The following is a 27,853-nucleotide window of genomic DNA, read 5'->3' as shown; positions in this document are numbered from 1 at the left end:
AAAAAGTAGGTTCAACGATAAAATTTTTCTTCGTCGGGTTCTTTGTTCCAATTTGAAAAGAACATGTCGTTTGAGCTTTTTTTAGAAAAAAGCATCCGCCCTGCAATACAAATTTGCAATGGCGAATTATATGACTGATTTTGGGAATGAGGAAAACAGCCCGCGAAGCAGCCGAGTTATGCGGCGTCACCAAATTGTGAGGCCAAATGTCATGGCATCTGAAGCAAGTGGCGAAGCATTTTTATTGACGGTGTGTATTAAAAATGCGCTGTCCAGGGGCGTGCTTAAGAGAAACTTTTAAACTAACTTGAAAACATTTGTGGCCGAAAGTTTATTCTGTCTTCAGTGAGACGTTGCCTTACAGGCCGTGATTTTACGCGACAAAAGGTGAGACATTAATATATATATGACACGCTCATCATGGTTATGATAAAATCTACTTCTATGAACCTAGTCAACGTCTTGGTTCTTTTTAATCAACTGCTATGATATTTTTGCTCCTTCCCACATATCCAATAGCGACATCCACCGTCACATCTTCCTTCTCAGAAAAAAAAATCAGCGGTTTCGAAAACACTTTTTTTTACATTTCATCTGCGTTGTTGTAAAATGAAAATCTTTGATGATTTTCTCCTTATCCTGTAACTACAACAATTATATGACCTACAACTGACCGAATTCCGCATTCTTAATTTTCAAAAGAATGCAAATCCAGAGAATTTCAGACAATATTCGTGCATTCTCTTTTTTATTGACAAATTGGACCAAAGAACCTGACGAAGAGAGAATTTAACGTTGAACGGAGTTTTTTTCGCAAGTTGGACAATAAGAAGTGAAAAATGCGCACGGGCGCACGTGCAACAAAACAAAACTAAATATCTATCTATATATATCTCTATATGAAAACCATTTTGAAAACGGGTGTATGTATATATAAATATATATATATAGCAGGGAGGTTTGTATCATAACAAGGTCAACTCCAGCCTCGTTTTTACCTGGAACTGTAAAATGGGTTACTAACCGGATCTATAAAACCAGCTAAATAACTGTACCGTCAGTTGAAGCTCTCACATGGACTTGCTTTATGATCATGTTCATGTAAGAGTACCAGAAACGTCTTAATGCCGGGGTAGCGCTGTAATGAGCAGCTATTCAGTTCAGTTCATTTTTATTTAGCCAAAATGTAATACAATACAAGAATGCATAGAGGGGTTGTAAGTTGGCAAGGGAGCCCAGAAGAAACCAGAAGGCTTATGAAGCCTGGGCTTCCCGGTCTCAAATTAAGAAATAAGTCAATTGAAATTCGCGGAGTGATACAGTAAAAATAGGAAAATAGGAGAAGAGGGAGCACACCATGCGCAAGAGTAGTGGAAACTCCCCTATTCCATTGTAGTCACGTCGCTGCGCTGTTCGACATCAGTTGAAACTGTTTATACGGCTGGATACTCAGTAGAAAAGACTACTATCGTGCATGATTAAACCTCTTCAATGAGATAAAATGTAACCACATTGAAAAAAAAATTTGTAAAATTGTAATTTGTTTACCCAAGGGGCACTTAGAGTTCTTAAGAACTCTTTGAAACGCGTCCGTGCGTTTCAGATAGAATTGGAATTTGTTCTTTTTGGCAAAAGCTTCCCATTCGCCACTGATTTAAAATACTCAGTAGTTTACATCATTTCCTATTTAGCAACGACGAAACCTTCTCCAAGAAATTCTACCTCCATTAATAAGATCATTTACATATCACTTGGTGTGACCGCCATTTTGCTGTTGGCTATCGCTATCTTCGTCTCGTGCTACAGAAGAAAGAAGACTACTCAAAGGTTTGTGCAGTTTGCGCAGCTCTGATAACTACTTTGTACCACGTTTATAATTTTTTTTCTAAAGTAGGTTGAGTTTAATCGTCCGGGTGAAAGTAGTCCTGAATAGGACTGTTGTTGTTGACAGTGACTGACGTTTCCAACAACCTGTGCGGTAGTCATCTTCAGGGTCAAAGTGAGTTGTATCACGTCAGTTGATGGTATTATACTCTGGTTATTGATCTGATTGGTCAATTAGATCCGTCGTCTATTGTTAGTCAAATTGTCAGTTTCCAGTCGTTCTCTCGTAGTTAGTTTTGCTTGATCTCGTCAATAAGTCGTTTGTACGGTGCTGGTAACTGTTGGCTACGATTCAGTGGCGTTTTTTCTAAGTTAGCAAACCAGTTTTCTAAAGTAAGACGTTGATAGTAGTCTATAAAATACGTTATACATGTCGCAGAGTCCCAGTCAATTTGATGTTTCGTCTGTAAATGGTGCCCAGCAATGCGATTGTTGACGTCGCCATTCCTCGTCGCTCGTTTGTGTTCGGTCAGTCGCGTGCTTAGGTTTCTTTTTTTCTGTCGTTGAAGGCATACGACAAACACAGAAGCAAAAGTTTACACTCAGGAATGCTCATCGTAGTCTGGTTTTGGAGTAGGGTTGGTTTTCTCTAAAAGCGGACAAACAAGCGCGGTTGCAATATTTGTTTTCCTTGTAAGTTAGTGTATGTTATATTTATTGTGGCTTGGCGATAGAATTGCTTGCGCTTGAGTTTCATTGAATATTTGGTCCTTTAGTCAAGTCTAATTAGGAGATGAAGGCGTACTCTGTATTATCTAGCCATAGGACATAGGTCTGTATGGCAACAATTAGGCTTCCTTACAGATCACCCTATATTGGCACCAGCTGGCCAGGGAGAAAGGCGTCAGGAAAAGGGATGAGATGGAGGATGCAGTCACTAGGAACTAAAGGGGAATGGCAGTTTCCTTCGAGAAAGTAATGAACGGCCAAGATTCACACATTGAGGGCGCAATTTGGGAAAACGAATTTTTTCAGCATTGGGGAAAGTTTGAAAAAAAAATTCAGGCCCAGCCTTTGTTAAGGAATTTAATTCTTATTATTCATTCAAAATATTTCCCCGATTCTGATTGACTAAAAGTACACACATAATTCACCATAACCAGCTACAGATGACCAAATATGGAAGAATTTTGCGTTTAATGAACTGATAACGTCAAAAGTGCAGCGTTCTTGCCCGTTAATGCACCGTTAACCGAGAAGACCTGGGGACGAGGTTGAGTTGTTTTGGTTGTGAAAACAAAAATGGCGGACATTTCAGTCGTTTCAAGAGTAAGAACTAGGCGAAAAAACATTGCAAGAACAGCAAGAAGACAAATCGAAGGGCGACATCTGCTAATTGGAGAATATTTGCGGACCCGAGCAACCCTAAACGTGCACTATCGAAGATGAAGTTAACATCGACTGCATCGATGGAAGTAAGCATGTTTTTAAACTAGGAATTATTTTGAATAAATAATAAAACAATTATTGAATTCGGCTTTCGTATCATACGAAGAATTATGGAGATCTCGGAGGGTATTGTCCGCCTCGGCCTACGGCCTCGACGGATAACACCCTCCTGGATCTCCATAATTCTTCATAAGATACTCAGCCTCATTCATTAATTGTTAATTATTGTTTTTAATTTTACTGCGCTGTTGTTGGAAATATTAAATTACAACACGTGATTACAACTCCGGTTGGTGCACAGTTAACACCAAGAAGGCTACCTTTTATTAAAGATAAATCAAAGAACGTTATGTTTCTTAAAGGAGGGAGAAAAATCCTACGAATATGCGAATAATAAATAATTGCGTCTAAGAAATCAGTATTACTGGACTGTCCTTTTTAAAACATTTCATAATTGTCCTTATCCTGCCGCTCAGCTGGCTGTTTATAATTAATTTTCAAGGAAAACAGTTTACTGCTTCGGCCATATTCCTCCGATGCACCAGTGCCAGGTTAACCATATTGACTAAGGATTATAATAACCAGTCGAGACTAATTACAGTGGTCTTGCCCAAACGAGTATTTATGGTACGTACAGCCTCCTGTATTCATTATCATCTTCCAGAGAAGACACAGAGGTTGTTATGTATGGCTTGCCCTTACCTTTCCCGGCACCTCTTTCGGATGGTTTGTTGTTTCTCTGCCTGCCTGATCCCACTTCATTAGGCCTACTCTGGGACCTTAACTCGCCTTAACTCGCCTTAACTCGCAACTTGAGATTATGTTCAAATTTCCTTATCTCGCCTTAACTCGCCTAAACTCGCATTATCTCGCACAAACTCGCCCAATCTCGCCACTGCCAAGTGGATACCAATTTTAATATCTCATACTACTCTCAGTGTAATTTCACAATTACTCCATAAAGGAAAGACGCCAAAGAACACAAATTTCAAAAGTTTAACAGATAGTGATTTTTAAAGAAAAACAGGGTTTTTACCTTTAAAAAAATATGTAAAATATGTAATTGACCAATCCCACCCTTCTGGAATTCCAATAGCCTCTGTGGTAAGGGTATTTCACCACTAAAGATTCGATGAGGTTTTTTCTTACTTAACATTGTCATGCCTTGGAGTCACAACTGGGCTGTCAATGGAACTACCAGGAACAGCCTGAACATGCACTAACTCGTTGCCTAATGAAAAGGCTTCAATGCTAAGCATGGCAGAAATTCCAGAGGCATGGGGTCACGGGGTCTAACAAATCCCACATTCACTGTTTGTGTTTTGGTCCACAAAGTAAGTGACATTAACTAAAAGCACTAACAGTGAATCCACGAAAAAGTTTTCATAAAATAGTTTAAGTTTTAGTCTTACACTTCTACACAAGACAAAGAAACACTCTAAATTCAAGATTGCTTTGAATCTCTCAATTGAAGAAAAAAATATTCTCCTATGATTTGTTTCTAATTTTTGGCTTAAAATAAGAAATCTCGAATTTAGAGTGAAATACAAAAACATAATACCAGAATATCAAATTTTTAGTTTTAAGCTGGCTAATGATTTACAAAAAAAGATACTTGTAATGGAAAGTTTAATTACTTTGCAAATATAATGCATGCAAGCTGTTCATGACATATGAAGAGTAGTAGCATACGTATCATCCTATAATCTGATGAAGCTTAATGAGGATTCCAGCTGACAATCATCAATGAAAGGCTAGGATGTAGCCAGAATCGAGAATCCTTTAAATAGTCCACATACTGATTGCAGTCCATATTTCTTATAAATAATTCTTATAAATATTTACCTCGTAATAGAAGATCTGTACATTGGTTCAACGTGACATCCTGTATGGCCTACATTGTATTCAGACTGGCAACCATAACCCAGGCATGATTCAGAAGACTTGTTACATTTAGCCCTTAACTGAATAAAGGATTGCTAAAGGTACAATATTTTGCATTGATAGCCAACTTCGTTCGCCATCTTTGAAATTACCCAGAAGATACTGGTAACTCGTGTCTTCCCAGGGCCCCCTCGCTCAGCCTATTGTCCTCGATATGCTTTCTGGGTAATTTTCAAGATGGACGGGAAAACTTCTGAAGAAAAGGAGGAGAACTCGCGCAAAACTTTTGATGTTAAATCGAGAAGTTTGGAAATGTATCACATGCAGGTAAGCTAAGCTAAAGCCTTTTACCCTTGCAACGTTAACTCTATAAAAGCCTTGTTGATCCCAGTCCACTGGCAAGTTTTAGGTTGGAAGCTTCAATGTGGCGTACGTGACATAAAAACACGCACAAAACGCCTGAGCCGGTGATCATTTGGTAAAAATGCGAAGCAGGAAAGTCAGAAAAGATTCATCAGTGACAACTCTTAAGAGTTTGGAAGACAAAGCCGATAGTAGAGAGTGTTTTCTTGTTAATCAAGTTAAATAAGGTATAGTCCTCTGCACAACTATTAACACTTTCTGACATTTTGTAAAAAATAAGTAAGCCTAAACAGAAAATATGGTCTGTTTTGCTAGGCTAAGAATGATCAAGAGTTTACTATCAAGTTAACTTGATCCTCCTTTCTTTTGTAGAAATCAAGGTGTCTCTCACAGGATTGTCCAAGTTTAAGGAGGGAGTTTCTAAAATATGGGAACTGCTGTCTTTGCGAAAAGGCATCAGCCTTCATTTGCAAGAAATTAGAATAGATTATCCGAGGAAACGAAAAGGCAATCATTTCTGGCAGTGAAAACAAACAATTGAGCTGGACTCCAAGGGAAACCATCAGTGACGTGGAGAGAATGGATCAAATGGAAGACTTAAAGATAAGTCGTAATTTTCAAGGAGAAAGAAATTTCATTTCATTTCAGTAAAATTGATTGTGGCATAAAAATTTCCTCAGCTGAGTTGTATTTCGTCAGCTTCCCCGGATTTTTATACTAGTTCTTTGAAGAACATTGACACAGACTGCAAAAACTTTTTTTTTTTTTTCAATTCTGGAGTTAGTGATAACAATTGATGACATGTCATGTGATACCTATTATGCTCACCTGCCTATTAAAACATAGTGTTATTGATTTAAAAAAATAAATAAAATTAAATTAAATATCCTACCTGTGCTTATACTACAGCTACATTTTTTTTTATCAATTCATGATTGTTTTGTTTTCATTTTTTTTCCTCACTACTGGTAATTTATTACTCTGCCAAATAATTATATAGCTTTAATAAATAATATATGATGATGATGACAATGATTATTATTATGATACAGCCACCAACTGGTCTAGTTTGGAGTCTAAATGCTATATAATTAATAAAGAACAGGACTCCATATCACTAGCATATCCATACTTAAGCTTGTCCAATTAGGAAAATATTTCAGTTAATAAATTTAAACAAGATTTGGCTTCATTCAACTTTGGAGCTCATCTGAAATTTTTGGTTTAATTTTTTCGTAATTGGACAACATGGAGCCTACTATATATATAAGACATACAAAGATGCCAAGGCATCTTTATATGTATGTTACTAAAGCATATTATAAGTTTTAAGCCTTATAACCTCAACATAAGATGGATCATTTTCCCTTAACTCGCCTTAACTCGCCTTAACTCGCACAAACTCGCAACTAATAGGCGAGCTCAATTTTTCCTTATCTCGCCTTAACTCGCCTAAACTCGCATTAGCTCGCACAATCTCGCGGCGAGTTAAGGTCCCAGAGTAGGCCTTTCATTCTAACTCGAGTCTGTATCCTTCATCCGGAAGAGGCCGCTGGATTTTGAAAGGCCTTGTAAAGGAGCTTGGGCAAGATTGCTGTAACGAAAATTCTACACTTCTTTACTTATACAATAAAAAGACCGGGTTACCATAACCTTAATGATTCATATTTACAAGCACCATGTTTTTAATTGTTGGTAAGGTTTACTGTATTCGAGTAATTCAATACACTGAATGCAAATATGGCGGATCTCTCGGTCGGCCCGGGTCTAGTTGCGCGAAATCGAGGCTAGTGAGGCCTCGAGAGTTTTGTTTTGACTGCGCGTCTTAGCGATTTAGTCGATCAATATGGTTTCCTTCGAGTTGCTACGTGCTTAAGAGCCATCAAAGAGGAGATTTAACTCCAGCAGAGACGAAAGTTAATTATCTTCCCTTTGCCAAGGTTCTGCCAAGGTTCCTTACGAAGAAAGAAATGGATTCACAGTCTTCACGATCCTGTGTTCAAGGGTTTGAGCAGTGCCATAAAAGAAGCAATGTTTGGAAAATCGCTGTTAGTTTATCTCGAAACCATTCGACAAGTTGCTAAAGTAGATCACGCGCAAGGTCAAATACAATGCTCGAATACTTGCACGCTCTTTCTCTGCCAGAACCTTTTTGCTTCTTCTTAATTACTTTCTGAGTTGGCAACGGTTCCTCTGTTAGTTTTTTTAATGCACTTTGGTCAAGGACCGTTTTTGAAATATGTCGCTTTCTTCTGGTTCTTACATAGTTTCACAGGCCACGCTTGTAGGATTAACAGGCGATTGTTATTGTTGTTGTTGTTATATTTTAATGCAGCTGTTTTCAGAGTGAAATCTAAAAGATCTTACAGTCCACAGCGGATGTTCCAGTTCTCGAGAATGTTTAGCTTTTGTTGGATAAATAACAGACAATGCAAACATCTTGGAACAACACCATCTCTTGTGAAAATTATTTCATTCAAATACTTTCGTGAGTCCTATCATCTAAAGCAAGTGAGGCGAGCACACTTTCGCTGTAAAGTGCTTCCCATCGCCGCGCCGAATCGCATGAATGCTTAACTTTCTTTGTGAAAAGATCTCAGGAAAGTAAAGGCTATTCCAGCTAGAGTAAAATCTTCTTTTTGGTGGCCCTCAGGCATGCAACAACTCGAAGCAAACCATATCGATCGACTCAATCGCTAAGACGCGCAGTCAAAACAAAACTCTTGAGGCCTCGCTTTCGCGCAATTAGACCCGGGCCGGCCGAGAGGTCCGCCATATTTGCATTCGATGTATTGTGCTCGGACTATTAATTCAGCATTATTTTCCCCTTTATCCAGATTACCTTACTCACAACGCGAGATCATTCCTCTTGACAAGTGGGAAATTCTGCCTGAGCAAATAGAATACGACGAAGAGCTGGGGAGAGGAGCGTTTGGCGTGGTTTACAAAGCAAAATTTAGGAAGAGAGTTGGGTTGGAGGTGTTTGACACTGACATTTCAAAACGGCCTTTGTTATCCACAGAAAAGGCACCTCAGGTAGTTGCTGTCAAAGTCTTACATGGTAAGAATTGGTAATAAAAGACAGACAAAGCCATGGAGTCTTAAATTTTGTGATTGCCTTTAGTCCTCTTCACATAACAAGAAAAGCTGAGGGATTTAAGTAAACTAATAATATACACGAAAAAATTACTCAATTCTGATTGGCTGAGAAAGGAGTGGAGCTCTTCTGTAACACGAGTGCAAAATGTGTAAACACGAGTGCAAACTTGTAACACGAGTGCAAATTACAATTTCTTTCTGATTGGCTGAAAACACAAAAGAAACCAACAAGAACCAATCAGATTAGAGTTGTTTTAACAACAAAAATTCAAGAAAATGGCCATGGTTTTCAGCAGACGACGACGGGATTTAATTTTGTAAGCAAAACAACAATAGAAAAATTAAAAAAATATTCCAAAAACCCCGAACACAGTAAAAAGTACGTCTTTCTGGCTAAATGTATTGAAAATGCGTTGCTAAGAGAAAAATACTGTCAAAAAAATCGAGGAAAATGAGCCAGAGAAACTAAAAAACAAGCTACTTATAACAGCCTACGCTAAAGTAAAAAAAATAAAGAACAAAAACGGTTGCAACCACACGAAAACCATGACAGCTACACTCTTCAGGCATTTAAATGAACAAGGATACAATTCCATGATAACAACAGGGATTTCAAGTCATGTACGTTATTTGTTGCTCTCTTTGAGTCTTTTGTGGAGCGAAGACCTCTATTAAAACATCCATGCGATGGTCAGTTTTTTTTTCTACCTCAGTAGCAAACGAAACCGAAAATTTAAACATTTGGTCCAAACTAAACACATGGGCGAAAATACCACAACTGTACTCACATAATGAAAGTATCCGCAGCTGGTACTAGCCTTAAAGAAAGTAAGAAAAACGTTTACGAATCGTTGTGCAAGAAAAACAACAGTAAGGAAGCTGAAGAAAGCAAAGATTGTAAGTTCAGAACATATTGATCGTCAGTGTCACAGGCCACAGAGGTATAAATTTCCTTAACGACTACGATGAAGCCGACGACGAAGAGCTACGATGACTCTTGCAGTAGGCCAAATAAGATAATGAAAACTCCAACGCTGAGAAAAAGCAAATATTATATTGATTCTGGCAGTTTCCGACATCCCAACATTTGTGCCTCCACTCGCCCATCGATGGCAGCGTTGAAGGAAAACAAATTGCCTCATTCATTTGCGGGTTTTAAATCTCAAAAATTTGTCCATGAATCCAGCTGTGATGGGGTCTCATGATCAGGAACAGACAATGATAAACAGTCGTTAAAAAACCTTAGCAAGTGTCTTTCATCTTTGGCTGCTCGATGCGTTCTCCTGATTTCAAAACGGCAGTATACTTCTTGAAAACGCTTCTTGTAAACGCAGAGCTCCCATAGAGGATGAATTTAAAAACAGTTGCTTTTGTTGATTGTTATAAACCAAGTTATCTTTAACAGGCTGGTGACCATATAAAAAAACCCTTGCACGTTTCCAAGTTCTTAGCTGAATGATTTTGAAAGCGTTGGTCTTGAAAAAGTTTGAATTTGACAAAGGTAGTAGTCTGTTTCAGCCAATCAGTTAAATGAACTAAAACGCGTGCGCTGTCAAAATTTGTTGTTGTAGTTATGTTTTTCGTGTATCTTATTAATAAGTAATCACATGATTTTTCTCGTGCCATTTGGAATAAATAAGCACTTGTAAATTTTTCAGACCACAAACTGCACTCGCCCTACGGGCTCATGCACTTTTGTTGGTCTTTGAAAAATTTACTCGTGCTTATTTATTCCAAATTGCACTCGAAATCATGTGATTACCTATACTAATTGCACCACATAAAGGCACTGAACTATTTAGATCGAAATTGTCCGAGAATTGACACTGTATTATATTGTATCAAGAGAGAGCTTTATCCTCTCTTGATTGTATAGATCAACGGTAACGTTGTTAAAATATCCGAAAATGATTGGAAAGGCAGGAGTTATTTTGGCTTCATAATACATGTAGTGCACGTCGCAAGAATTTTAAAAACTGGATCAAGGTAACCATTTTTATGTTTGAAATTTTCGAAGTCAAGAACACAATTATCACTAGAATAGGTTTAAGCTAGTTAGCTCTTAACACATGCAAAGTTTTATAAATTACTACACACAAACTAGAAATTGACCAATGGATACAACTAAAGCACAACACTGAAATATGTTTGGTTTTAAATAATGCAAGCTCTAATCAATAGATCCCCCCCCCCCCCTCCTTCTTTGGTAATCCAAATTCCTCGGTTTACACAGCAAGTCTTTTGAGGCAAGGACAATGAGGATGAAGGGAGATAAAACAATGAAATTGAGCTACGACTTCAACGTGATGGTTGCTAGACCCAAACCCAGGGAGTGCTTTCTTAGAGCCATAGGGGGTGTGAGCGGGACCAAAGGGTATCAATGGTTTTTGACCCCTTTTTGGTCTGAAATTGGGTAAAGATTTCCACGATTCGGGTCAAAGAAAAAAAAACCTGAAATAGGATAAGGTTTTGTTCTCCATGGTACAAAGTCTGTTTTCATTTTATTTTATTCTACTATTCATTTTTTACTTACTCGTCTTTTTCATTCATCATTTAAGAACAGCGGCAGGTCTGAAATAGGGTAAGGGAAATCACGTGGTCACATCTCACCCATACCAACGCCCAAATTTTCCAGGGGTCAGGTACCTCTCCGGGCTGCTGCGAGAATGCAGTGGTAAACTAAATAGTATAATACGAAATGCCTGAATATTTCTCGACATTCTGTAAACGGTGGAATAGATCTAAACTTTGTGCCTCAAAGCAAGCGTGGGGTGCGATAAAAATCGGACGAAGTATATGACTTCGCAAATGAAAAATCTAGCACTTAATAATGCTGTCACTGCAAGATAAAAAAGACTATATCGTATATGCAATTGCCTTTAGATGATCCATCTAAAACACAGAAAGAAGAGTTCACGTTTGAGATTGAGCAGATGAAACTGTTGGGTTCACATAAGAACGTTGTATCCATGGTTGGATGCTGCACGATTCAGGAGAAAATGTTCCTGGTCATAGAATACGTTCCTTGTGGTGACCTACTGACGTGGTTACGCCGTAGAAGAAAAAGGGTAAGGAGATGAACGAAATTCAACATTTATATTTTAAAACTGAATTATTGTGAAACAAGTACAGCGAGACAAAATTCCGAATCTGTTTTCGTACTATTGGAAATTGTTATACGACTTATCATTAGTACTTGATGGATTAATCTAGATCATCGAAATTCAAGCCTCCGAGAGATCATATGCTGACAAAAAGGCTCTGAGAGATCATGGAGTAACCAGTGATCAAGTAAGCTTGTTCTTAAATTGTATCTAACTTTTCATACTAGCTCTGTTGTAAAACGTTTTGCTATTCTTCATTCTGCTTTTTGGTTTTATGACCTATCTAGCCTACTCATCTGATTATTGCTCCATGGTTTGCACGTGGCGTAATCAAAATTCAAAAAAAAGAATTATTTAGCCTAATCTGAGTTTTAATTTACTGAGCTATTAGAGCAGCTGAAGACGTAAAATTTTTGCAGTGTTTCCGGTCGAAATGGTTCTTCGTTTTGTGATAGAACAAGTTTGAATTTCTTTACTATTTCATGAGGCGGCGTTAATGGCCGCTGTCCTGAAAGCTTTTACCTAGGTTAAAAGACGACAAAGACTGACTTATTATTTGGAGACTTTGCTCTAGCGAACATAGAATTTTTTCCTTGTATTTGAGTAAGTATTAACTTTACTTGTACGGGCTCTCTAGAGATGTCTACTCGCTTCGTGGCAAACTCAATGACAGATGTTTCCAGGATGTTTCTGTTATTTTCCGGCCGCTATATATTTGTTCCTTATGCAGAGGGACGCCAACATGATATCGCCATACAATTGCAGAGCTCTATACACTGATATGGGTAACACAGTTAATCAGAATATCTGTCACGCAAAAAGCCTCTCAGACATGAACCTTGGCAAGAATGTTTGCAGATTGATCTCCTTTCATCTCTTATGAATTGAATGGTTTTGGCTCTATTTTTTGATGGCGTGTCTGTGAAAGATTCATTTTCCTGCTTCCCTTCACACAGGTTAGCAAAGTGGTTGAGGAACAGATTAAGCAAGCGGAGAAAACACAATTGCAAGTGAGCATGGAAAAGACTCCACTATTACAGGATGACAGTGAGGACACAGCGTCGACTTCTTATTATCTCGGCAACGAAGTGAGAAACTAATCAGCCAGTTAGGGGCTAAAATATTTTAATTCTAGTTTATTTGCGCTTGTAAGAATTGCTTCCAATAATTTCACTTTTCGGGAACAGAGCATCACCACTTTTTGAAGAAAGTCAACTACAAAAACCTTTTGAAAAATGAGAGAGACGTTTGGGGGTCAAGTAGGCTTATCACAAAACAAAAATTTGAGCTATTGTCAATGCTTCTTTTAGTTTATTTGTTGAATTTAATCAAGCTATAGGTAGGGGATTTTTTATATTTAGTCTTCAATACATCGAAAGTCCAGATTCTCGTTATATAGAGTAACTGGCGAATGCATATTTGAGGCATGCTTAAACGCAGTACAAGATTCCACAACATTTTGCTACCTTAACGGTTGTCTTAAAAACTGACAATAGTTAAACAATTAACAATTATATCGATTAGAAAGACGGATGAATCACATACTTAAAAATGCACTTAATTTTTTTTTTCGTAAAAATATCTTGAACTACCTCTCTATGATGAAACTCCAGCATTGAGTGACAGAGAGAAGGGCCAGAAGTGTATTAAAATCTTTTTAAAATTTAATTTAATTTTTCCACGCAGGAAAGCAGACAATCGCATGAAATAGTAGAACTGACTCCATTATCGGAAGAAAGCAATGATGAGGTCCGACAGGAGCTGGCATCGACTTTTCAAGGCCATCTTGTAAGAAGGAAATACTTGAATATTTCATTTCATTTTTCTTAAATTTAATTATACTGAGCGTGGATAAGGCATACAGACAATGAGGAAATTTGCTGAGAAATAAGTTACAATTTTCTGCGAAAGAAAAAGTCAACATCTTTATTGACCGTGCTCCGAAATAAGCCAACGAGAAAAACTCTAGAAATCGCATGCTGATCTAGAGCCATTGTTTACGTCGACAAGAGATAGACTAAGATCAAATTAAAGCCAGGACTCGAGCAAGGACTCCTAACCCTAACCCTAACCCTAACCTTAACACTAACAGCGAGCTCACTTTCCATGATTGCCACGAATTAACTTTGCCGGGCTTCCCAGGCAGCTGTTGTATTCCCAGTTACGCGATGGAAAGAGAAATCAAGGACGAGCTAGGCTAAGATTCAACGCGTGACATCGTGAAAAGAAACCTGAAGCGGAAGAACATTTTAGTAGATTCTTGTAGGCAGCGAGCAAAGGACAGAACGACCTGGAGGAACCTGATTAAACCTTGAACTCTTCATGAAACAGACATTGTCGCTTAGACAGTAGACTGCTTAACTAACTAACAATGGTCATGTGACTTGCAGGAGGTGAAAATGGCGGGAAAGCGAAAAATTGTCGAGTCTTGCGTCGATTCCTGGCTCGGTAAATTGGCGTCCTCCTTCCACAATACCGTCTGACAAAGAATTTCTAATGTATGTTTACAGTGCGACTACTGTAACCCGAGCCACTTAGACAAAGTTGACCAATCGGATTACAGGAAAATAACAATACATTCCAAGAAAGTTGGTTGTGGGCCAATGAACAGGTCGTAAGGAAACAATAAGTTACTCGAAGCACTAAATTAAATTACTGATAGCAAACGTTTATGAAAGCAAAAATGTTTCACCAGACCAGCAATGTCTTTCTATCCGAAACTTTTCATTTAACACCCAGGAGACGTATTTGTTTGACATAAGTTGTTGTTTTGTCATCTACCAGCAATTTCTTCGCTAAATTTTGCGGCCGCGCTTTGCAATAAAATACAATACATCTAACGTTTACATTTTTCGCCCCCCTCAACACTCTAACGGACCTCCCAGTTAGGGTTCAAAAGGTCACGTCTCAAGTTTGTAACTGGTTGATTTCAATCCATGTTGTTGATTTCGTTTCGTGGTAATTATGATTGACAACTAACTTCCTCGGAATGTGTTGTTATTTTCCTGCCATTCAATCGGTCAACTTTGACTAGGTAACCCCTGTTATAGTAGTAGTCGCCCTGTGAAATGTTAATATTACTAATGAGATGAAAGGTTTCAAAAGAACAATCTCTCCGGGTCACTCCTATACCAGAATACAATCAATCGAAGCACTCAAACGTGCATTCGATAAATCTTGGCAGGTCTGGCAAATGAATCCACAGGTATATTTTGTGATCTAATTTAAATTAAATATTACTTTTGAGCAATTTTCAAAAACTGGTGAGCATTTTCCGCAAGGTGGCGCAGTCCCATTTTGGTGAGAGCATGGGTACTAACTTTCAGGCACGACAGAAATGGCTGCCTTTAGGGGTGTTTCTTAGTGTTGCGAAGACTTTTGTTGGTTAGCTTTTGTTGATTAGCTAGTGGGTATTGCTCAGTGGCTTTTCAATCTTTTGTATTACGTCATTTGGTGATTGCACCTTGTAGAAGGCCCAAATGTAATAAACAACCCTAAATGTAATAAAGTCCTAAATGTAATAACAATTTGCCCTAAATGTAATAAACTCTTAAGTTGCAAATTGCAGTAATTACTCAAATAAGCGCCGCCCTCAAATAAGCGCGGCGTTTGGAGGAGGAGTTAATTAGCACCGCGGCGCTTATTCGTGTAAATACGGTACTAAGCGGTATTAATATGGTATTAAGCACCGCGCTCAAATAAGTGCCGTATTTTTGGAGAAAAAGTTAATAAGCGCCGCGGCACTAATTCGCGTAAAATTCAGTACATTTCCTTATGCACTGTGAAACTTAACGTTGAAAAATAAATTGCTTGTAAAACGACAAAGTAATGGTATTTTTTAAGCAATAGAAAACTTTTTTTCCTGTGTTTGCAGAATTCGAGACAGTTGTGCAAACCCTCGACTTCGTCAACCCCTCTCGTGTTTATATCAGGCTATGCAAACACAGGAAAAAACGTTTTCTATTTCTTTTATAAAATAACTTTCCCGAGAAAAAGAAAAACTCTTTGTTTAGGTTACTGATTAAAAGAGAAACTCTTACCAGTCGCGAAGTCTTGTACACGAGGCTTAATGTACGTGTAATCAGTTCTTGTTTGTCAATAAAGATGCATTCCAAAAAAGGGTTTTTCTCGCTTAAAATGTCAGCTTAAGCGAAATAAAAATTGGTACAGCATGTTTGTAAAGATTTTTTTAAGTTTCATCCGACGAGGGAATGGGTAAATAAAGTAAATTTGTCGAGTTTTCAACTAAAAAATATTTTAAAATTCGTGCTTGTGTGATTAGCGCTCGAAGAGAAAAACATCTTGACTCCACACATGTTTACATACTCTCATGCAAACACATCTCTCGGCCAATCAGAACGCGCGCGTACTATCTTAGTTATTTATAAAAGTTGTTATCAGCTGTACAGTAGTCTTTAGGGCTTGTTTACATGGAGGTAGGGGACCCCAGATAGGTGATTTAACATGCGGCGGGTCACCCCACTTATCATGTAAAGGTGATCAAATTTAAATGAGAGATTATGTGGACAGGAGGGTTACCCACCAAAGCGGGTCAACTCACCTACCTGGGGTCCCCCACCTCCATGTAAACAGGCCCATATAGACTTTTGGTTTTTTGTTCTTAATTTTTTAGCTGATTAGATCTCTTTTCTAGAGATCCAACGTTGACAACCAAAAGGATATTCGTCCACGGTTTTTGCAGTAAATTTGTTTAACAAAAAATAATGAAGTATGAAAAACCTTTTAAGGCTTACAGGTTTTAATTTATTTTGTCCCTTTACAAGCAATTTATATGTAAACGGCAAGTTACACAGTGCATAAGGAAATTTTTTCTCCAAAAATGCGGCGCTTATTTGAGGACGGCCCTTAAAACCATAGTAAGTGCCGCGGCGCATATTAAATGTCCCCCCCTGCCCCCATTGCGGCGCTTATTTGAGTAATTACTGTAATTTGCAACTTATGAGTTTATTACATTTAGGACAAAATGTTATTACATTTAGGGTCGTTTATTACATTTAGGCCTTCTACACAGCTATCCTCAACACCAAGAAAGTGCCATTTTTAGTTCAGTACCTTTTTTTATATCCCTGACAAGGCAAACGCTTTCGTCGAAAATAAGAGCCCATTAATCTGCATATCTTTCACCTACAGGAAAGAGAGGAAAGTAAACTATCAAAGAAGGCACAAGTGACCATGGAAATGGCCTCATTACGCCAGGCTGACTTCACACAGGACATGGCGTCGGCCAATCACAGTTTTTCTGAAGTAAGAAGGAAATGCCTCAGCCTTAGGCCGCCTTATCTTACGTCTTAAAGAAGGATGTAGTGTAATACCTTTATTCTTTACGTGTTTTGGGTGACGCTAAACGTGACCTTTATGTGAAAATATATCGGGTTACAAGCGACTGTTACCTGGGAAATGGAATATTGGGGTTTGCGAATTGCGAACGTTAGATAAAGACAAATTTCATCTTTTGCGCACTAAATTCCTGTTCTATTAAGTCTAGTTCTTGGGCCAACGGAATTTCATTATTTTATCACATTTTCCCCAAGCTCACAAGTGAGAATAATACCAATTTCAGCACTGAAGCACATGTACCAACTCGGCGGTATGGAGTGCTCTTGCACTCGCACTCGCCTCGGCATGTAAAAGGGCCTTTGATACACGGCTTTGTCAGTTCATCGGCTCGACGGTTATGCCATGATTATGAGACCCAACAAAGCGAGACAGCTGTTTACGGCTGCCACTGCCCGGATGATATTGTTATACGCATGCGTAGGGTACTGTTGATACTGCGGAGCCGGTACGTTTTCTTCAGTGCTGTAATTGGCATGTTGTTAAGGAGTGAGAATCGGTGTTGCGTAACCATTCATAAAGGCTTGTATGGCGGTTCGAGTGATTGCAATTTAGGAGTCACAAATAGTAATAAAGATACACAGGGGCAGCCAATGACTGGTTTTCTGTAAAATATCTGTTCGAAGAAACAAATATTTTTCCCAGAATTTTCTATTGCTTGAGGACGGCTACAAATTTCTAGATGACCGTTCCATTCATGCACACATGTACAATTTTGGAAACTTATGCAATAAATTCCCAACGATTTTCTGAGGCTTAATTTTTCGCATCTCACTCCCCAAGTAATGCTACTTTTCGTAGGAAAAGGAAAACTAAAATTTTCGGATTAAAAATTAATGCGATTGAGAGAGGAACCAGAAAAATTCTCACTTTTGTAAAAGGATAAATTGCATCTAAAATTTTCGGGAAAATAATTCTGAAGCCCTTGTAATTTCGAAAAGACCTAAAGTCCCCAAGGATTACCTAACATATATAAATTTTATAGCGCCGCTTAGAATGTGTTTCTAGAGTCCAAAATCTACTCTGGATTGCCTGAAACGTTTTTTGAACGTATTTAGGAGGAAACCGTCGCTGGGTGCCCCCTGGATACAGTAGACTAGGCTAACCTTGACTCCATGTTTTAATGATTGCGTTGCAGACAAAGATTGCGACACAAATTTTCAATACAGGGTAACACTTTTTCTACTTGTAAATGTCATCGTCATTTTCTTTATCGTTTAGCAAAGTTTCGCCACTGAGGATGAAGTAAAGGAAGATGAACATTCTGCACACCAAGACCAAGAAGACATTGCAGTGTCTTCTCCACAAAACAACAAAGATGCCATTCTTGAAGTGATTCCATCGACTTCCACTGAAGGAGATGTAAGATGAAAATAAAAACACCACAAAAACTATTCACTACTAAAGAAAAATGCCACTAGGGCAACTCATTATGTTAGGTTTGACGTTAGAAGAACACAACAACCTAGTAAAACTTGGGACCCCTTGAATTACATCACACATTGCTGCCTTGAATTACATCACAACGTCCTACGTTCATTCTCTTGAGCTATTTTCAGTTTTGGGATTGTCACTTCCACTTTTTAAGCAAAAATACATTCTAAGACCTAAGAACACATACATTTAAAAGCATCCAAAACGCTGAAAGAGTTGGAAAGCCTAAATTTCCGTATAAAATTTTCAAATTAAAAGCAGATAAACTTCATCATTGATTACTTCCAACAGATAATACCAAACTTTAGCTCGTTTTTGGCTTGAACAAATGTCAGTTTTTTTTTATCCTTCGGTCTGTTAGTTACTTATTTACTAATAACTTGAGAGTTCTGCTGTTTCAACCCAAAACAATATTTGCCTGTAGGATAAGCAATTCAAAGTAACCGAGAAAGAACTGCTTCCCAGCACATCAGCATCACCAGGACAAAGACAAGCTCCTGCTATGTCACTTTCAAACGATAACCTACAGGAGTCAGACGACGAAGACATAGAGGAGGGCTTTTCTGCCAAACAACTGTTTTCCTTTGCTTGGCAAATAGCTAAAGGAATGGTAATTTGATCGTATTTTCTATATAATGTTGCTTTGATTTTGATTCTGAGTATAACAAGGCACAGGAAATTCAAAAGTCAATATTGTATAAGCATGAACTAGATGGGATAATGAAATTGATTGTTTTTCTAGATATGAGTACAGTTTTATTTTTTCATTTAAATGGGTTAGATGAAAAAATTTTCTTAGTCGATCGGTCGACCCAGTTTCGTTACGCATCTGGACGTAAAAATCTGGATCAGATCAGTGCTTCATTTGTCTCGTAGTATTTTTTAACTTCAACTAACCGCTTAGTGTTCGGGGTACTCCCGTTAACTGATTATGGTTTGAGATAATTTTAATGGTGTTTTTCGTTTCCTAATTTTTATTAGAATCATCTCGTAGAAAACAATCTTGTTCACAGAGACCTTGCTGCCCGTAATGTTCTTGTTGGCCATGACAACCAGATTAAAGTGTCAGACTTTGGGTTGATGAAACAAATTTATGAAGATGTGACCAGCTCAGAGAAGTCTAAAAAACTTCCTGTGAAATGGATGGCCCCAGAATCACTTTACCAAGGCGTTTACACGACCAAAAGTGACGTGTGAGTTAGCGATTCCCTCTCCCTTGATAAGGAAATAACGCCTGATTGAAACGTTTCTACTACTGTAATCTCTTCTTTAGCCTGCGAAAACATCCGTTTCTCCTCGCTCTTCGCCACTGAGGACTTTTCGCGAGGAGGAACGTCTGCGTTTCAGCGACAGAAATTCCATACTGATGACGTAAAATCTGTCCGGAATCCGGTGGGAGGGGCTGATTGGTAGACGGAGTAGACAAAAGACAAAAGGCCACAAAGGTCAGATGTAAACGCGAAGAATCTCTGACAAAACAGTCAACATTTGTGGAATATAGTGTTCTCTAGAAGAAGCATTTGAGTTTTGCTGCGCCTCGTTGGCAGATGAACACAACACTTTACCAGAATCGACCAGAAGACAAGTAAAATTGTACAAATTCATATTTGGAACCCCATGACTACCGGATTTATTACGAAAAAAAATGGTTTGCGTAATCAGTATGGAATTTCTGCCCCTGAGTCGCAGACGTTCCTCCGCGCGAAACGTCCCCAGCGGCGAAGAGCTAGTGAGAAACGAATGTTTTCGCAGGCTATCAATTCTCAAAAACGTAGTTGCCGTAAAATAGAGAGCTTTAGATTTGAGAACGAGTACGACTGCGAGTACGAGATTTTCTCAGTACTAAGTAGTGCGCGCGCGTGAACCAGAGTCATTTTGGCGGGAAAACGTGATAGTCGTCTTCATTCTACTACGAGTTTTAGAGAGAATGTCGTGTTAGCGGACACAGTTGCAGCACGGAGACAATTCAGTTAATTCATTCTTAGCCTAAACTCCCCTTTTTTGTTTATAACAATGCTGGGGTTAAAAGGCGTCCAATCAAAAGCCCATTTTTTTTTTTGCCCAAATATGGAATCAGAGAATTGAAAGAATCCGTGTCTAAAAATAGCTAAAAAGAGGAAGATTCTTCCAATCCTTTACAATTCTCCAGTTACATGCAAAACTCAAAATTACACGCTGAGCGTTTCAGATTTGCTATATGATAATCACCAGACAAAAAAAATTACATCTACAGGCAGTGGAGCCGACAAGTAATAATTTTCTTTGCTAAGACTTTTCGACTGCTAAGACTGTCGCGCGAATGCTTAGGAAAAATTTGTATTGCGTTGTAAACGGTGCGCTACGAAGACCGATTACAGTTTCACTAGTTTTACGAACTAAAATTCGACCAAAATCGGAATATTATTCCCAGAATGGCCAGGATTGACTTCCCTCTGACAAGACAACGTCGGCTACTTATAGGAAGCATCTTAGGTAAATTTTGTTTGGTTCACCAAAAAAAGACCCTGAAATCCTCATCAGTAACTTTAACGCCTGGGCCATTACAGATTTGACTTTGGTATAGGTAGGCGACCATCTGTTACTAGGTTAAAACCAAACCTGTGAAACTGATTCTTGTGGTTTCTTCGTAGCCCAAAAGTGTCTGTCAGTGATGGAATTTCAGCCCGGCGCCGTTGGAATTTAATTCAAAGCATATTAAATCATCACTTAGAAGTTATTCTCTTTCATCTGGGCAATTAGTTGCTGGTAGATGTTAACGATCTACTTGAGATTGTGGGTCTATCAATTCTAGCGTTCCCTTTTCCCTTCTGTTCCCGTTGCTTTGACAAAGGAGTGTAGTTTGGTTACCTAAGTTTGCTCCCCTTGTTTGTCTAAAACCTGAGGGAAAACCTTTTTCGGGGCGAATGCAGGTAGATTATTCATTGCCTTTTCGTTTTCTCGACACAAAATTCTAAGAACACGACAATGGAGGTCATACCTGGTATTATTTAATTCAATCAAACGCGATGCACGAAAGGTTTGGCACTCGCATTTTTTCGTTCGTCCATCAAATAAAAGAAAAAAAGATAAAGACGGCAATAAACAATTTAAATGCGGTGAATCTGTACATTGTTATAACCCCTTTGTGCTTTTTTTGATAGTTGGTCTTTTGGTGTTGTTCTTTGGGAGATGGCTACATTGGGTAAGCGGATCATTTTACGGTTCATACTTATCATTTTAAACTTAAAGTTAATTGACAAAAGGACAAAAATTTTCCATGGTATGTAACTCTTATACTATAAAAATGACAATTAGAAACTCAGGTGGAGCCATGCACGACCTGCTGGAGAAAGACGTCACTGCAAAGTTTGACCGTTATATATTTTGACGTCATTCTAGGGTCGATAAGAGAACATTATCATAGACAATGAATATTGTCGATTTGTTTGTTTGTCTTTTCTTGCAATAAAATTGACAGTTCATTTTGGGTTTCGTTTCCGATGATTTTAAATAAATTGCGCCATCCGTCACATTGTCGACCAAGCAGCGCCGTTTGAAAAATTGTTTTGACTGCTATCGTAAAATCTTGTCAAACATTAACGCATCCAAGGAACCCTGTTCCCCTTTTTTGCCATGGTGGGATGTGACTTAACTTGTATGATTGTTATTAAGGTTACTGCTACCAGGAAACAAGCTGGTTTTTCTTTAGCGTAATGTTTCATTTGCGGCAAGCTGGACTTTTTGTTTTGTCTGATCTGAGCTCTGTTAATTTTAAGTGCTGTAAGACCTCTCCTCAGGATGAAAACTATATGTGACAATGGATTGTATTTGCGAGCATTGAAAGTTACGGGGAAAAAAGAAGCCATATTATTAAGCACCTGCTTTCTTTTTAACACATTTGAGTGCATTGGCCATCAGACCACCATTCAAAGAACATTTTTTTGCAAAATGGCATTATTGAATATGGGGATAATAGCATCTTGAATATAAGCTATTCAATAATATCTTACTGATCAGTTGCCGATATGTAATTATTATATTTTTCTTTCTCGCAATCGCCAGGAGGCGTACCATATCCCACGCTGACCAACTCAGAGCTGTATCGACTGCTCAGTACAGGTTATCGCATGGAAAGGCCTGACATGTGCACCGATGACGTGTACGTTTCTTGATCAGGGTCGTCTTAGAATTAACAATTAGATTCAACTTAAGTTTTCCGTGCCTCTGTTCAGTTACAATTCACAGCGAACGTTGCAATGTACGAATTCGTCAATTACGTTAACGCCCTCTATGATCATATCAAATACTGACCAGACGGACGGCAAGATTAAGGGTAAACATTTGTTGGGATCCTCACTTTTTTAACAAGGAAACAACTAGACCACATTTTCAAACCCATTTGCCATTTCAGATAAAGCAGATAACACATTGTAAGTTTTGCTCTAAACCCTCCAAGCTTTATGGCCAATAAAGGCACCATTAACAGTGATTAAGTTATTATAATCTCTTCCCTGGGGCCGGGGGAGTACTCCCTATAATGGTCTGTAAGGGGAGGCTCCGCCCGAAAGGGGTACCTTTCTCAGTCTTCTCGTACAGAAATTTCGCTAGTCGAGGTATATGAAAGGGTATTAGGGAATTCTGTCATTTCGGTCTGTAAAATGACCTAAGAGGGCTACAGAAGGATTTTTTGGCTGTGAAAAAGTCGAGAAAGTTTTGTAGTCTAGTGATTTAACTCATATTTAAAAGGAAATGCTTTTACAGCTGTTAAAAGGGATAAAACGTTCTCTGGACTAGATATGTGAAAGGGGTACAGTACCACTTATCAGTAGAATGTATAGGAAAGAGGTACCTTCTCTGTCCAAAAATAATGATAGTACAAAATAGTAAGGGGGTGGATCTCGGGGCGGAGCCTTCCCGGATCTCTTTACAAAATAATGGGTGGATGAAAGAATGGGGAATCACGAGATAACCCAAAAGTTCTAGGAGCCCATGTTATTGGGCTTTACGTGGAAGCTTCACCCAAAAGGAGTGCCTTTTTATGCCACATTTGCGTGGAAAGATACGAATTTCACGAGTATATAATGTGTGAAATGGTAGGAAACTTTTCAACTTCGGTAATGTACATTAAAATATATTTTAAACAGATGCACCTTCTATTGTATACTTGATGTTTCCCTCAAAGGCTTAAGAAAATGAAGTAGTCGTACTATTTTTCAGGGTAGGCAGGTAAGGAATGTATATGAAAGGGGTACCTTTTCGGTCAAAAATGCTGTATAAATGGCGTTGGACCTCAGGGTGGAGCCTCCCTGTAAACTCATGAAGCTGAGAGGCCTTTCCTACTGAAAAAATTTCTTTCATCCAATAGACCCCTTTCGCTTGTATATTTTGTTTGCCAATGCAGGTCATACAGGTCATGTGATAATACTCCAAGGAACTGTTTCTTTCAAATTTCGTGTTATTCCAGTGCATATGTAAGCATAGTAGACAAAGGGTCAAATTCCCCTGGGACCTCCATTGGGAAAACAAAACATACGAGCTATAAAGTGGCTTATATATTGACACGGTCTAATAATTGACTGAAGCTCTAGTTAATTAGCATTGAATGGTTCTATTTTTTTCCTATTCATAACAGATATGAGCTAATTTCTCACTGTTGGGACGAAGACCCTTACATTCGTCCCAGTTTCTACCGTTTGATCGAAAAACTGGAGGCGATAATGGAAAGGGATGCACCATATTTGAATGTAAACAAACACAATGAAGATCGTCCGTATTACAACGTACCTCCTTTAGCTAGTGCTGATTGATATGGAGAAGAAGGAGCATCCCCAATAATCGGACAGTTTAAGACGGAACGAGTATAAACAGTAAATTCATAGATATTTACTTAAAAACTAAGCTAAGAAAATACTGAAAGAATTAAAACAAACATAAAAAGAGCTTTAAGTGTAAAAAAAAAAAAGTGTAACAGTAAGGCCCTCCAGATCTAATCAGGAGCCCATCATCCAGGAATGTAAATCTCCCTTATAGAGTGTTAAGATTTTTACTTGGCTAGTATAGACTAATCTTTCACGCAGAAAAAAGGGGGACTAAGTAGGATTTCCAGCAACCAGCGTATGCGATCAAAGAAGTATAAAGCTAGAAACGTAAAGCTATTAACAGTGATTAAGGTTTTAACTGAATGACGAGCCTTTAAAGTTAGCCACTAACAGAGAAGATAGCTGAAGATCAACTGTCATGTTGGATTTCGCCGAGGTTGTTTTTAGTGCAAGGCGAATTTCTCGTAAACGATTGTATTTATTACTGTCAGTAGTGAAAATTATAAACGGAGAGGTTTAAATAAGAATCTAGGGATTACATAATTAACTATTGTTTTAATGCTTTGCAAAATGCTTATTAGATATAGACTGGCTGAAATACATGTAACGCTATCAGTATTATTAAAATAACATTGTTCCGCACTAGACTTGCTTTATACTTTGGCATTTCTCATTTCAAATTAGTGATCATGTAAATGGTTTGACCAATGAATGACTGCATGACCTGATAAGTCATTAACGTCGCGGTACTCCTTTGGTTGTCCGTCAGTTTAAGCCATGGTGCCTCAGGGTCATTTAATAATAAAAAACAACAACAACAACAACAACAAAAAAACAAACCGTCGACCTTTGTCATACTTATATCTCAGACTCGTACCCAGCTCTATTTATATGTTTTGGGGTTGAGAGAAGATTGGGGGTTAGGTTAAGAGGCGGGCGGGGTCTCCCCTGATGGGAAGGGACGAAGAAAAAATAGCGGCGCTATTTTTCCTTCGTGCGAAGTGTGAAAGTGCTGGCCCCAGTTGTTCAAGACGTGGATAAAGCCATCCACTGGTTATAAATCTCTATCTAGTGGATAACGCAATCAGTTTCCCTAATACTTATCCACTGGATAGTGATTTATCCGGTGGATAGCGCTATCCGTCGTTTGAACAACCGGAGCCTGGTCGGCGAGAGAGAATTTTTTTCTCGCAGCTTGGCGCTTTCGCGGGTTCCAATGGGAAAAAGACCTCTGGCACCCTGTGTGGTGAAAGACCAAATAACGTTTTGCAAAGGCTTTTCTGGGTTAATGGCTGGAAGAAGGTGTTCTAACACGTTAACAATATTTACCTCTTTAAACTATTATTTTTAATAAGTTATTTTCCACTTCTCAGCCCTTATTCCCCGCCAATGCACATATGACTATATTTTGGCTGTCTTATGGTATTAGGGAAACTTCAAGGATTCAACGTAGTGTAACAAAATAGACTCAACGGAAAACTTCATTTTCCCACCAGGGCGGGGTTGTTGAAAGGTGGGTTAAGCGAACCCAGGGTTATTGCGAAATTTGAATTCAGGTATGAAAGCTTTAAAAGTAATTCAGTTTAATCCTTTTTGCATGTGATTTTTTAATTGGATGCTCTAAAAAGAATAGACTGAGGAAATTAACCCGGAAAATACTTTTTTGACTTTCAAAAAAGTCCTTTGTCCTCTCGTGACTTCGTCGCTCGCTTGGCCGCTTCGCGGCGTAAAATTAAGCTCGGTCCGCTCGCTAAGAAACTCGTGAGGCTGACTTGTAGCAAGTCTAAATACTTTTGAACGACAGGAAAAGAAACGCGGATTAAAAATTAACCCGGGATTAGCACTAATCGGCCTTCGAAGAACTGGGCCCAGAAAATTAGTGACAGTTGTTTTTATTGAAGAAGATTAAGAGTCCTTTTCCAATTGTCGTTGCTTGTCAGTACGTCCTCCATGACACGTGGAATTAGCATGAATTTCTTTTAAAAGGTGGTTGACTGTCAATGTCTATTACGTCAACTTTATTCGCAACGCAATGAAAATTGTCAACCAAGGTCCCAGGCCTCCAGCTCCCAAACTTGGGTATCCTTCCACTCTTGAAGTTAAGACTGAGTAAAATTGTGTCGGTGGATGGAGGTCGTACCATATTAGACGAAGACTGTGGAAGCTCTCTTTTGACAGCTTTAGATTTGGCCAGAAAAAAGCTCGGTTGTTCATTTTCAGGGATGGATGGACTGGACATTGCAGAGGATATACGGGATAACGTCGTGGAAACAAGGGTTGGATCCGGCAGCCTAGAAGTTACAGGTCAGTTTCTTAGGTTGTACAATTTTTCAAAGTGACCCTCTGACAAGAACATCTAAGAACCTCGCTCCCATGGCTTTTACCCTAGAAAATAGGAGATGGAGAGAGAAGGGAAGGAAACAAGGCCTGGGGAGAGGTTGGAAGACCCAATACAATCTATCAAGTGAACGCTCCTCCACAGAGGAACTTTCTTCTTGAAAGAAATCTAGCTCTCTATTTATTTTTTGTTACTTAGTAACTTTTTTTCTTATTTATTCCTATTACCCGATTCCTTCTCACGCACGTGATATCGCCGTGCAGTGAGGGTCTTTTGGTTCGGACCCCCTACATTAGCCCCCGCAGCAGGTGCCGGTTTGTTTTCTAGGGCGAAGGAAGAAATCTCGAGGACGCGCGAGGGGAGACTAAGAGAGGAGGCCTCCTCACCCCTTCTCGTGTTGCCCTCGCGCGGACTTTAAATAAATAGGGACTTTTAGCATCGACAACGGCGACGGCAGCGAAAACGTCAATTTTAGAATGAATTGGCTTTTTTTTCAACTTTGTCGCGTTTATTCAAATTCGCTGAAAATTTCTAATGGAGGCAAATTTCCCTGGAGTTGATTTCTTGAGGACCGCACTCAAGTTTAGAAAAAGAAAGAAAATCTCGTCGTCCCTTGTTTGAGTCTTCTTTAAAACGTGAAATTAGGCATTTTCACGTCTTTTTTGACTTTCTCGTTGCGGTCGCCATCGTTGTTGCTAAAACTCCCTAATAACCGGCACCTGCTACGCAGGGTACCAGTAAATCCACCCATCAGTTTTGAAACGTTTGTAGAATAAGTGAATGATTGCTTTAAAATCTGGGGTCGCAAGTTTAATATAGCTAGAAATTAGCTTGTAACGATTGGAAATCATTAGCTGGGGTAAACAGGCTGGCTCGACAGAGCGAGTTCAAACCGAATCGCTCTCCGTATAAACTAATTAAGGTCAACTTTACACCTGTAATACGCATATAGGTTCAAAGTGCATTATTATGACAAAAATACCAACGGAGACGGGAAGACTAAGGTTGCTGAAGGGGAAATACTCTACATAAAGCCCAGACATCCTGATAAAGGTGTAACAACCACACGATGCGAGACGTGGATGCGTTGACATCGAGAGGAGTCTGTGAGGAAATGGGCCTGAGTTATCCGCGGAGGAAGCTGATCGATTGACGTTTTGTTGCTGTGAATGTTGCCATGGAGACACATGTCGTAGTTTGTCACA

General features: G+C 38.8%; 1 protein-coding gene, 1 long non-coding RNA gene and 1 pseudogene across 2 annotated transcripts in view; 2 read left to right on the top strand and 1 right to left on the bottom strand.

The window, feature by feature from the left end:
- The window catches only part of LOC140950873 (uncharacterized), a 373,771-nt gene that overhangs the window by 153,557 nt on the left and 192,361 nt on the right, over positions 1-27,853 (bottom strand). The window lies entirely within an intron of this gene.
- On the top strand, positions 1,698-24,947 carry LOC140950259 (uncharacterized). Its single transcript, XM_073399467.1, has 13 exons — positions 1,698-1,827; positions 8,358-8,581; positions 11,503-11,687; positions 11,833-11,910; positions 12,680-12,811; positions 13,410-13,511; positions 16,875-16,988; positions 18,300-18,440; positions 18,937-19,122; positions 19,494-19,705; positions 21,653-21,693; positions 22,554-22,650; positions 24,124-24,947. Exons 3-13 carry the CDS (start codon positions 11,553-11,555, stop codon positions 24,296-24,298), a joined length of 1,413 nt encoding a protein of 470 aa, XP_073255568.1. The 5' UTR covers positions 1,698-1,827; positions 8,358-8,581; positions 11,503-11,552; the 3' UTR covers positions 24,299-24,947.
- Positions 25,599-27,853, top strand: part of LOC140950673 (uncharacterized) — a 3,903-nt pseudogene continuing 1,648 nt past the window's right edge.

Source organism: Porites lutea, chromosome 10, assembly GCF_958299795.1.
Source record: "Porites lutea chromosome 10, jaPorLute2.1, whole genome shotgun sequence".
In the NCBI taxonomy this organism is placed as follows: Eukaryota; Metazoa; Cnidaria; class Anthozoa; order Scleractinia; family Poritidae; genus Porites; species Porites lutea.
This window is presented reverse-complemented; position numbering and strand designations above follow the sequence as displayed.

Bases quoted from the DNA above. Each gene is read 5' to 3' on its own strand.
- LOC140950259 (XM_073399467.1), top strand. From the start codon at position 11,553: ATGAAACTGTTGGGTTCACATAAGAACGTTGTATCCATGGTTGGATGC. The intron at 19,123-19,493 runs GTAATTTGATCG...AATTTTTATTAG, and splicing joins GGCAAATAGCTAAAGGAATG to AATCATCTCGTAGAAAACAA. The intron at 21,694-22,553 runs GTAAGCGGATCA...CGCAATCGCCAG, and splicing joins TTGGGAGATGGCTACATTGG to GAGGCGTACCATATCCCACG.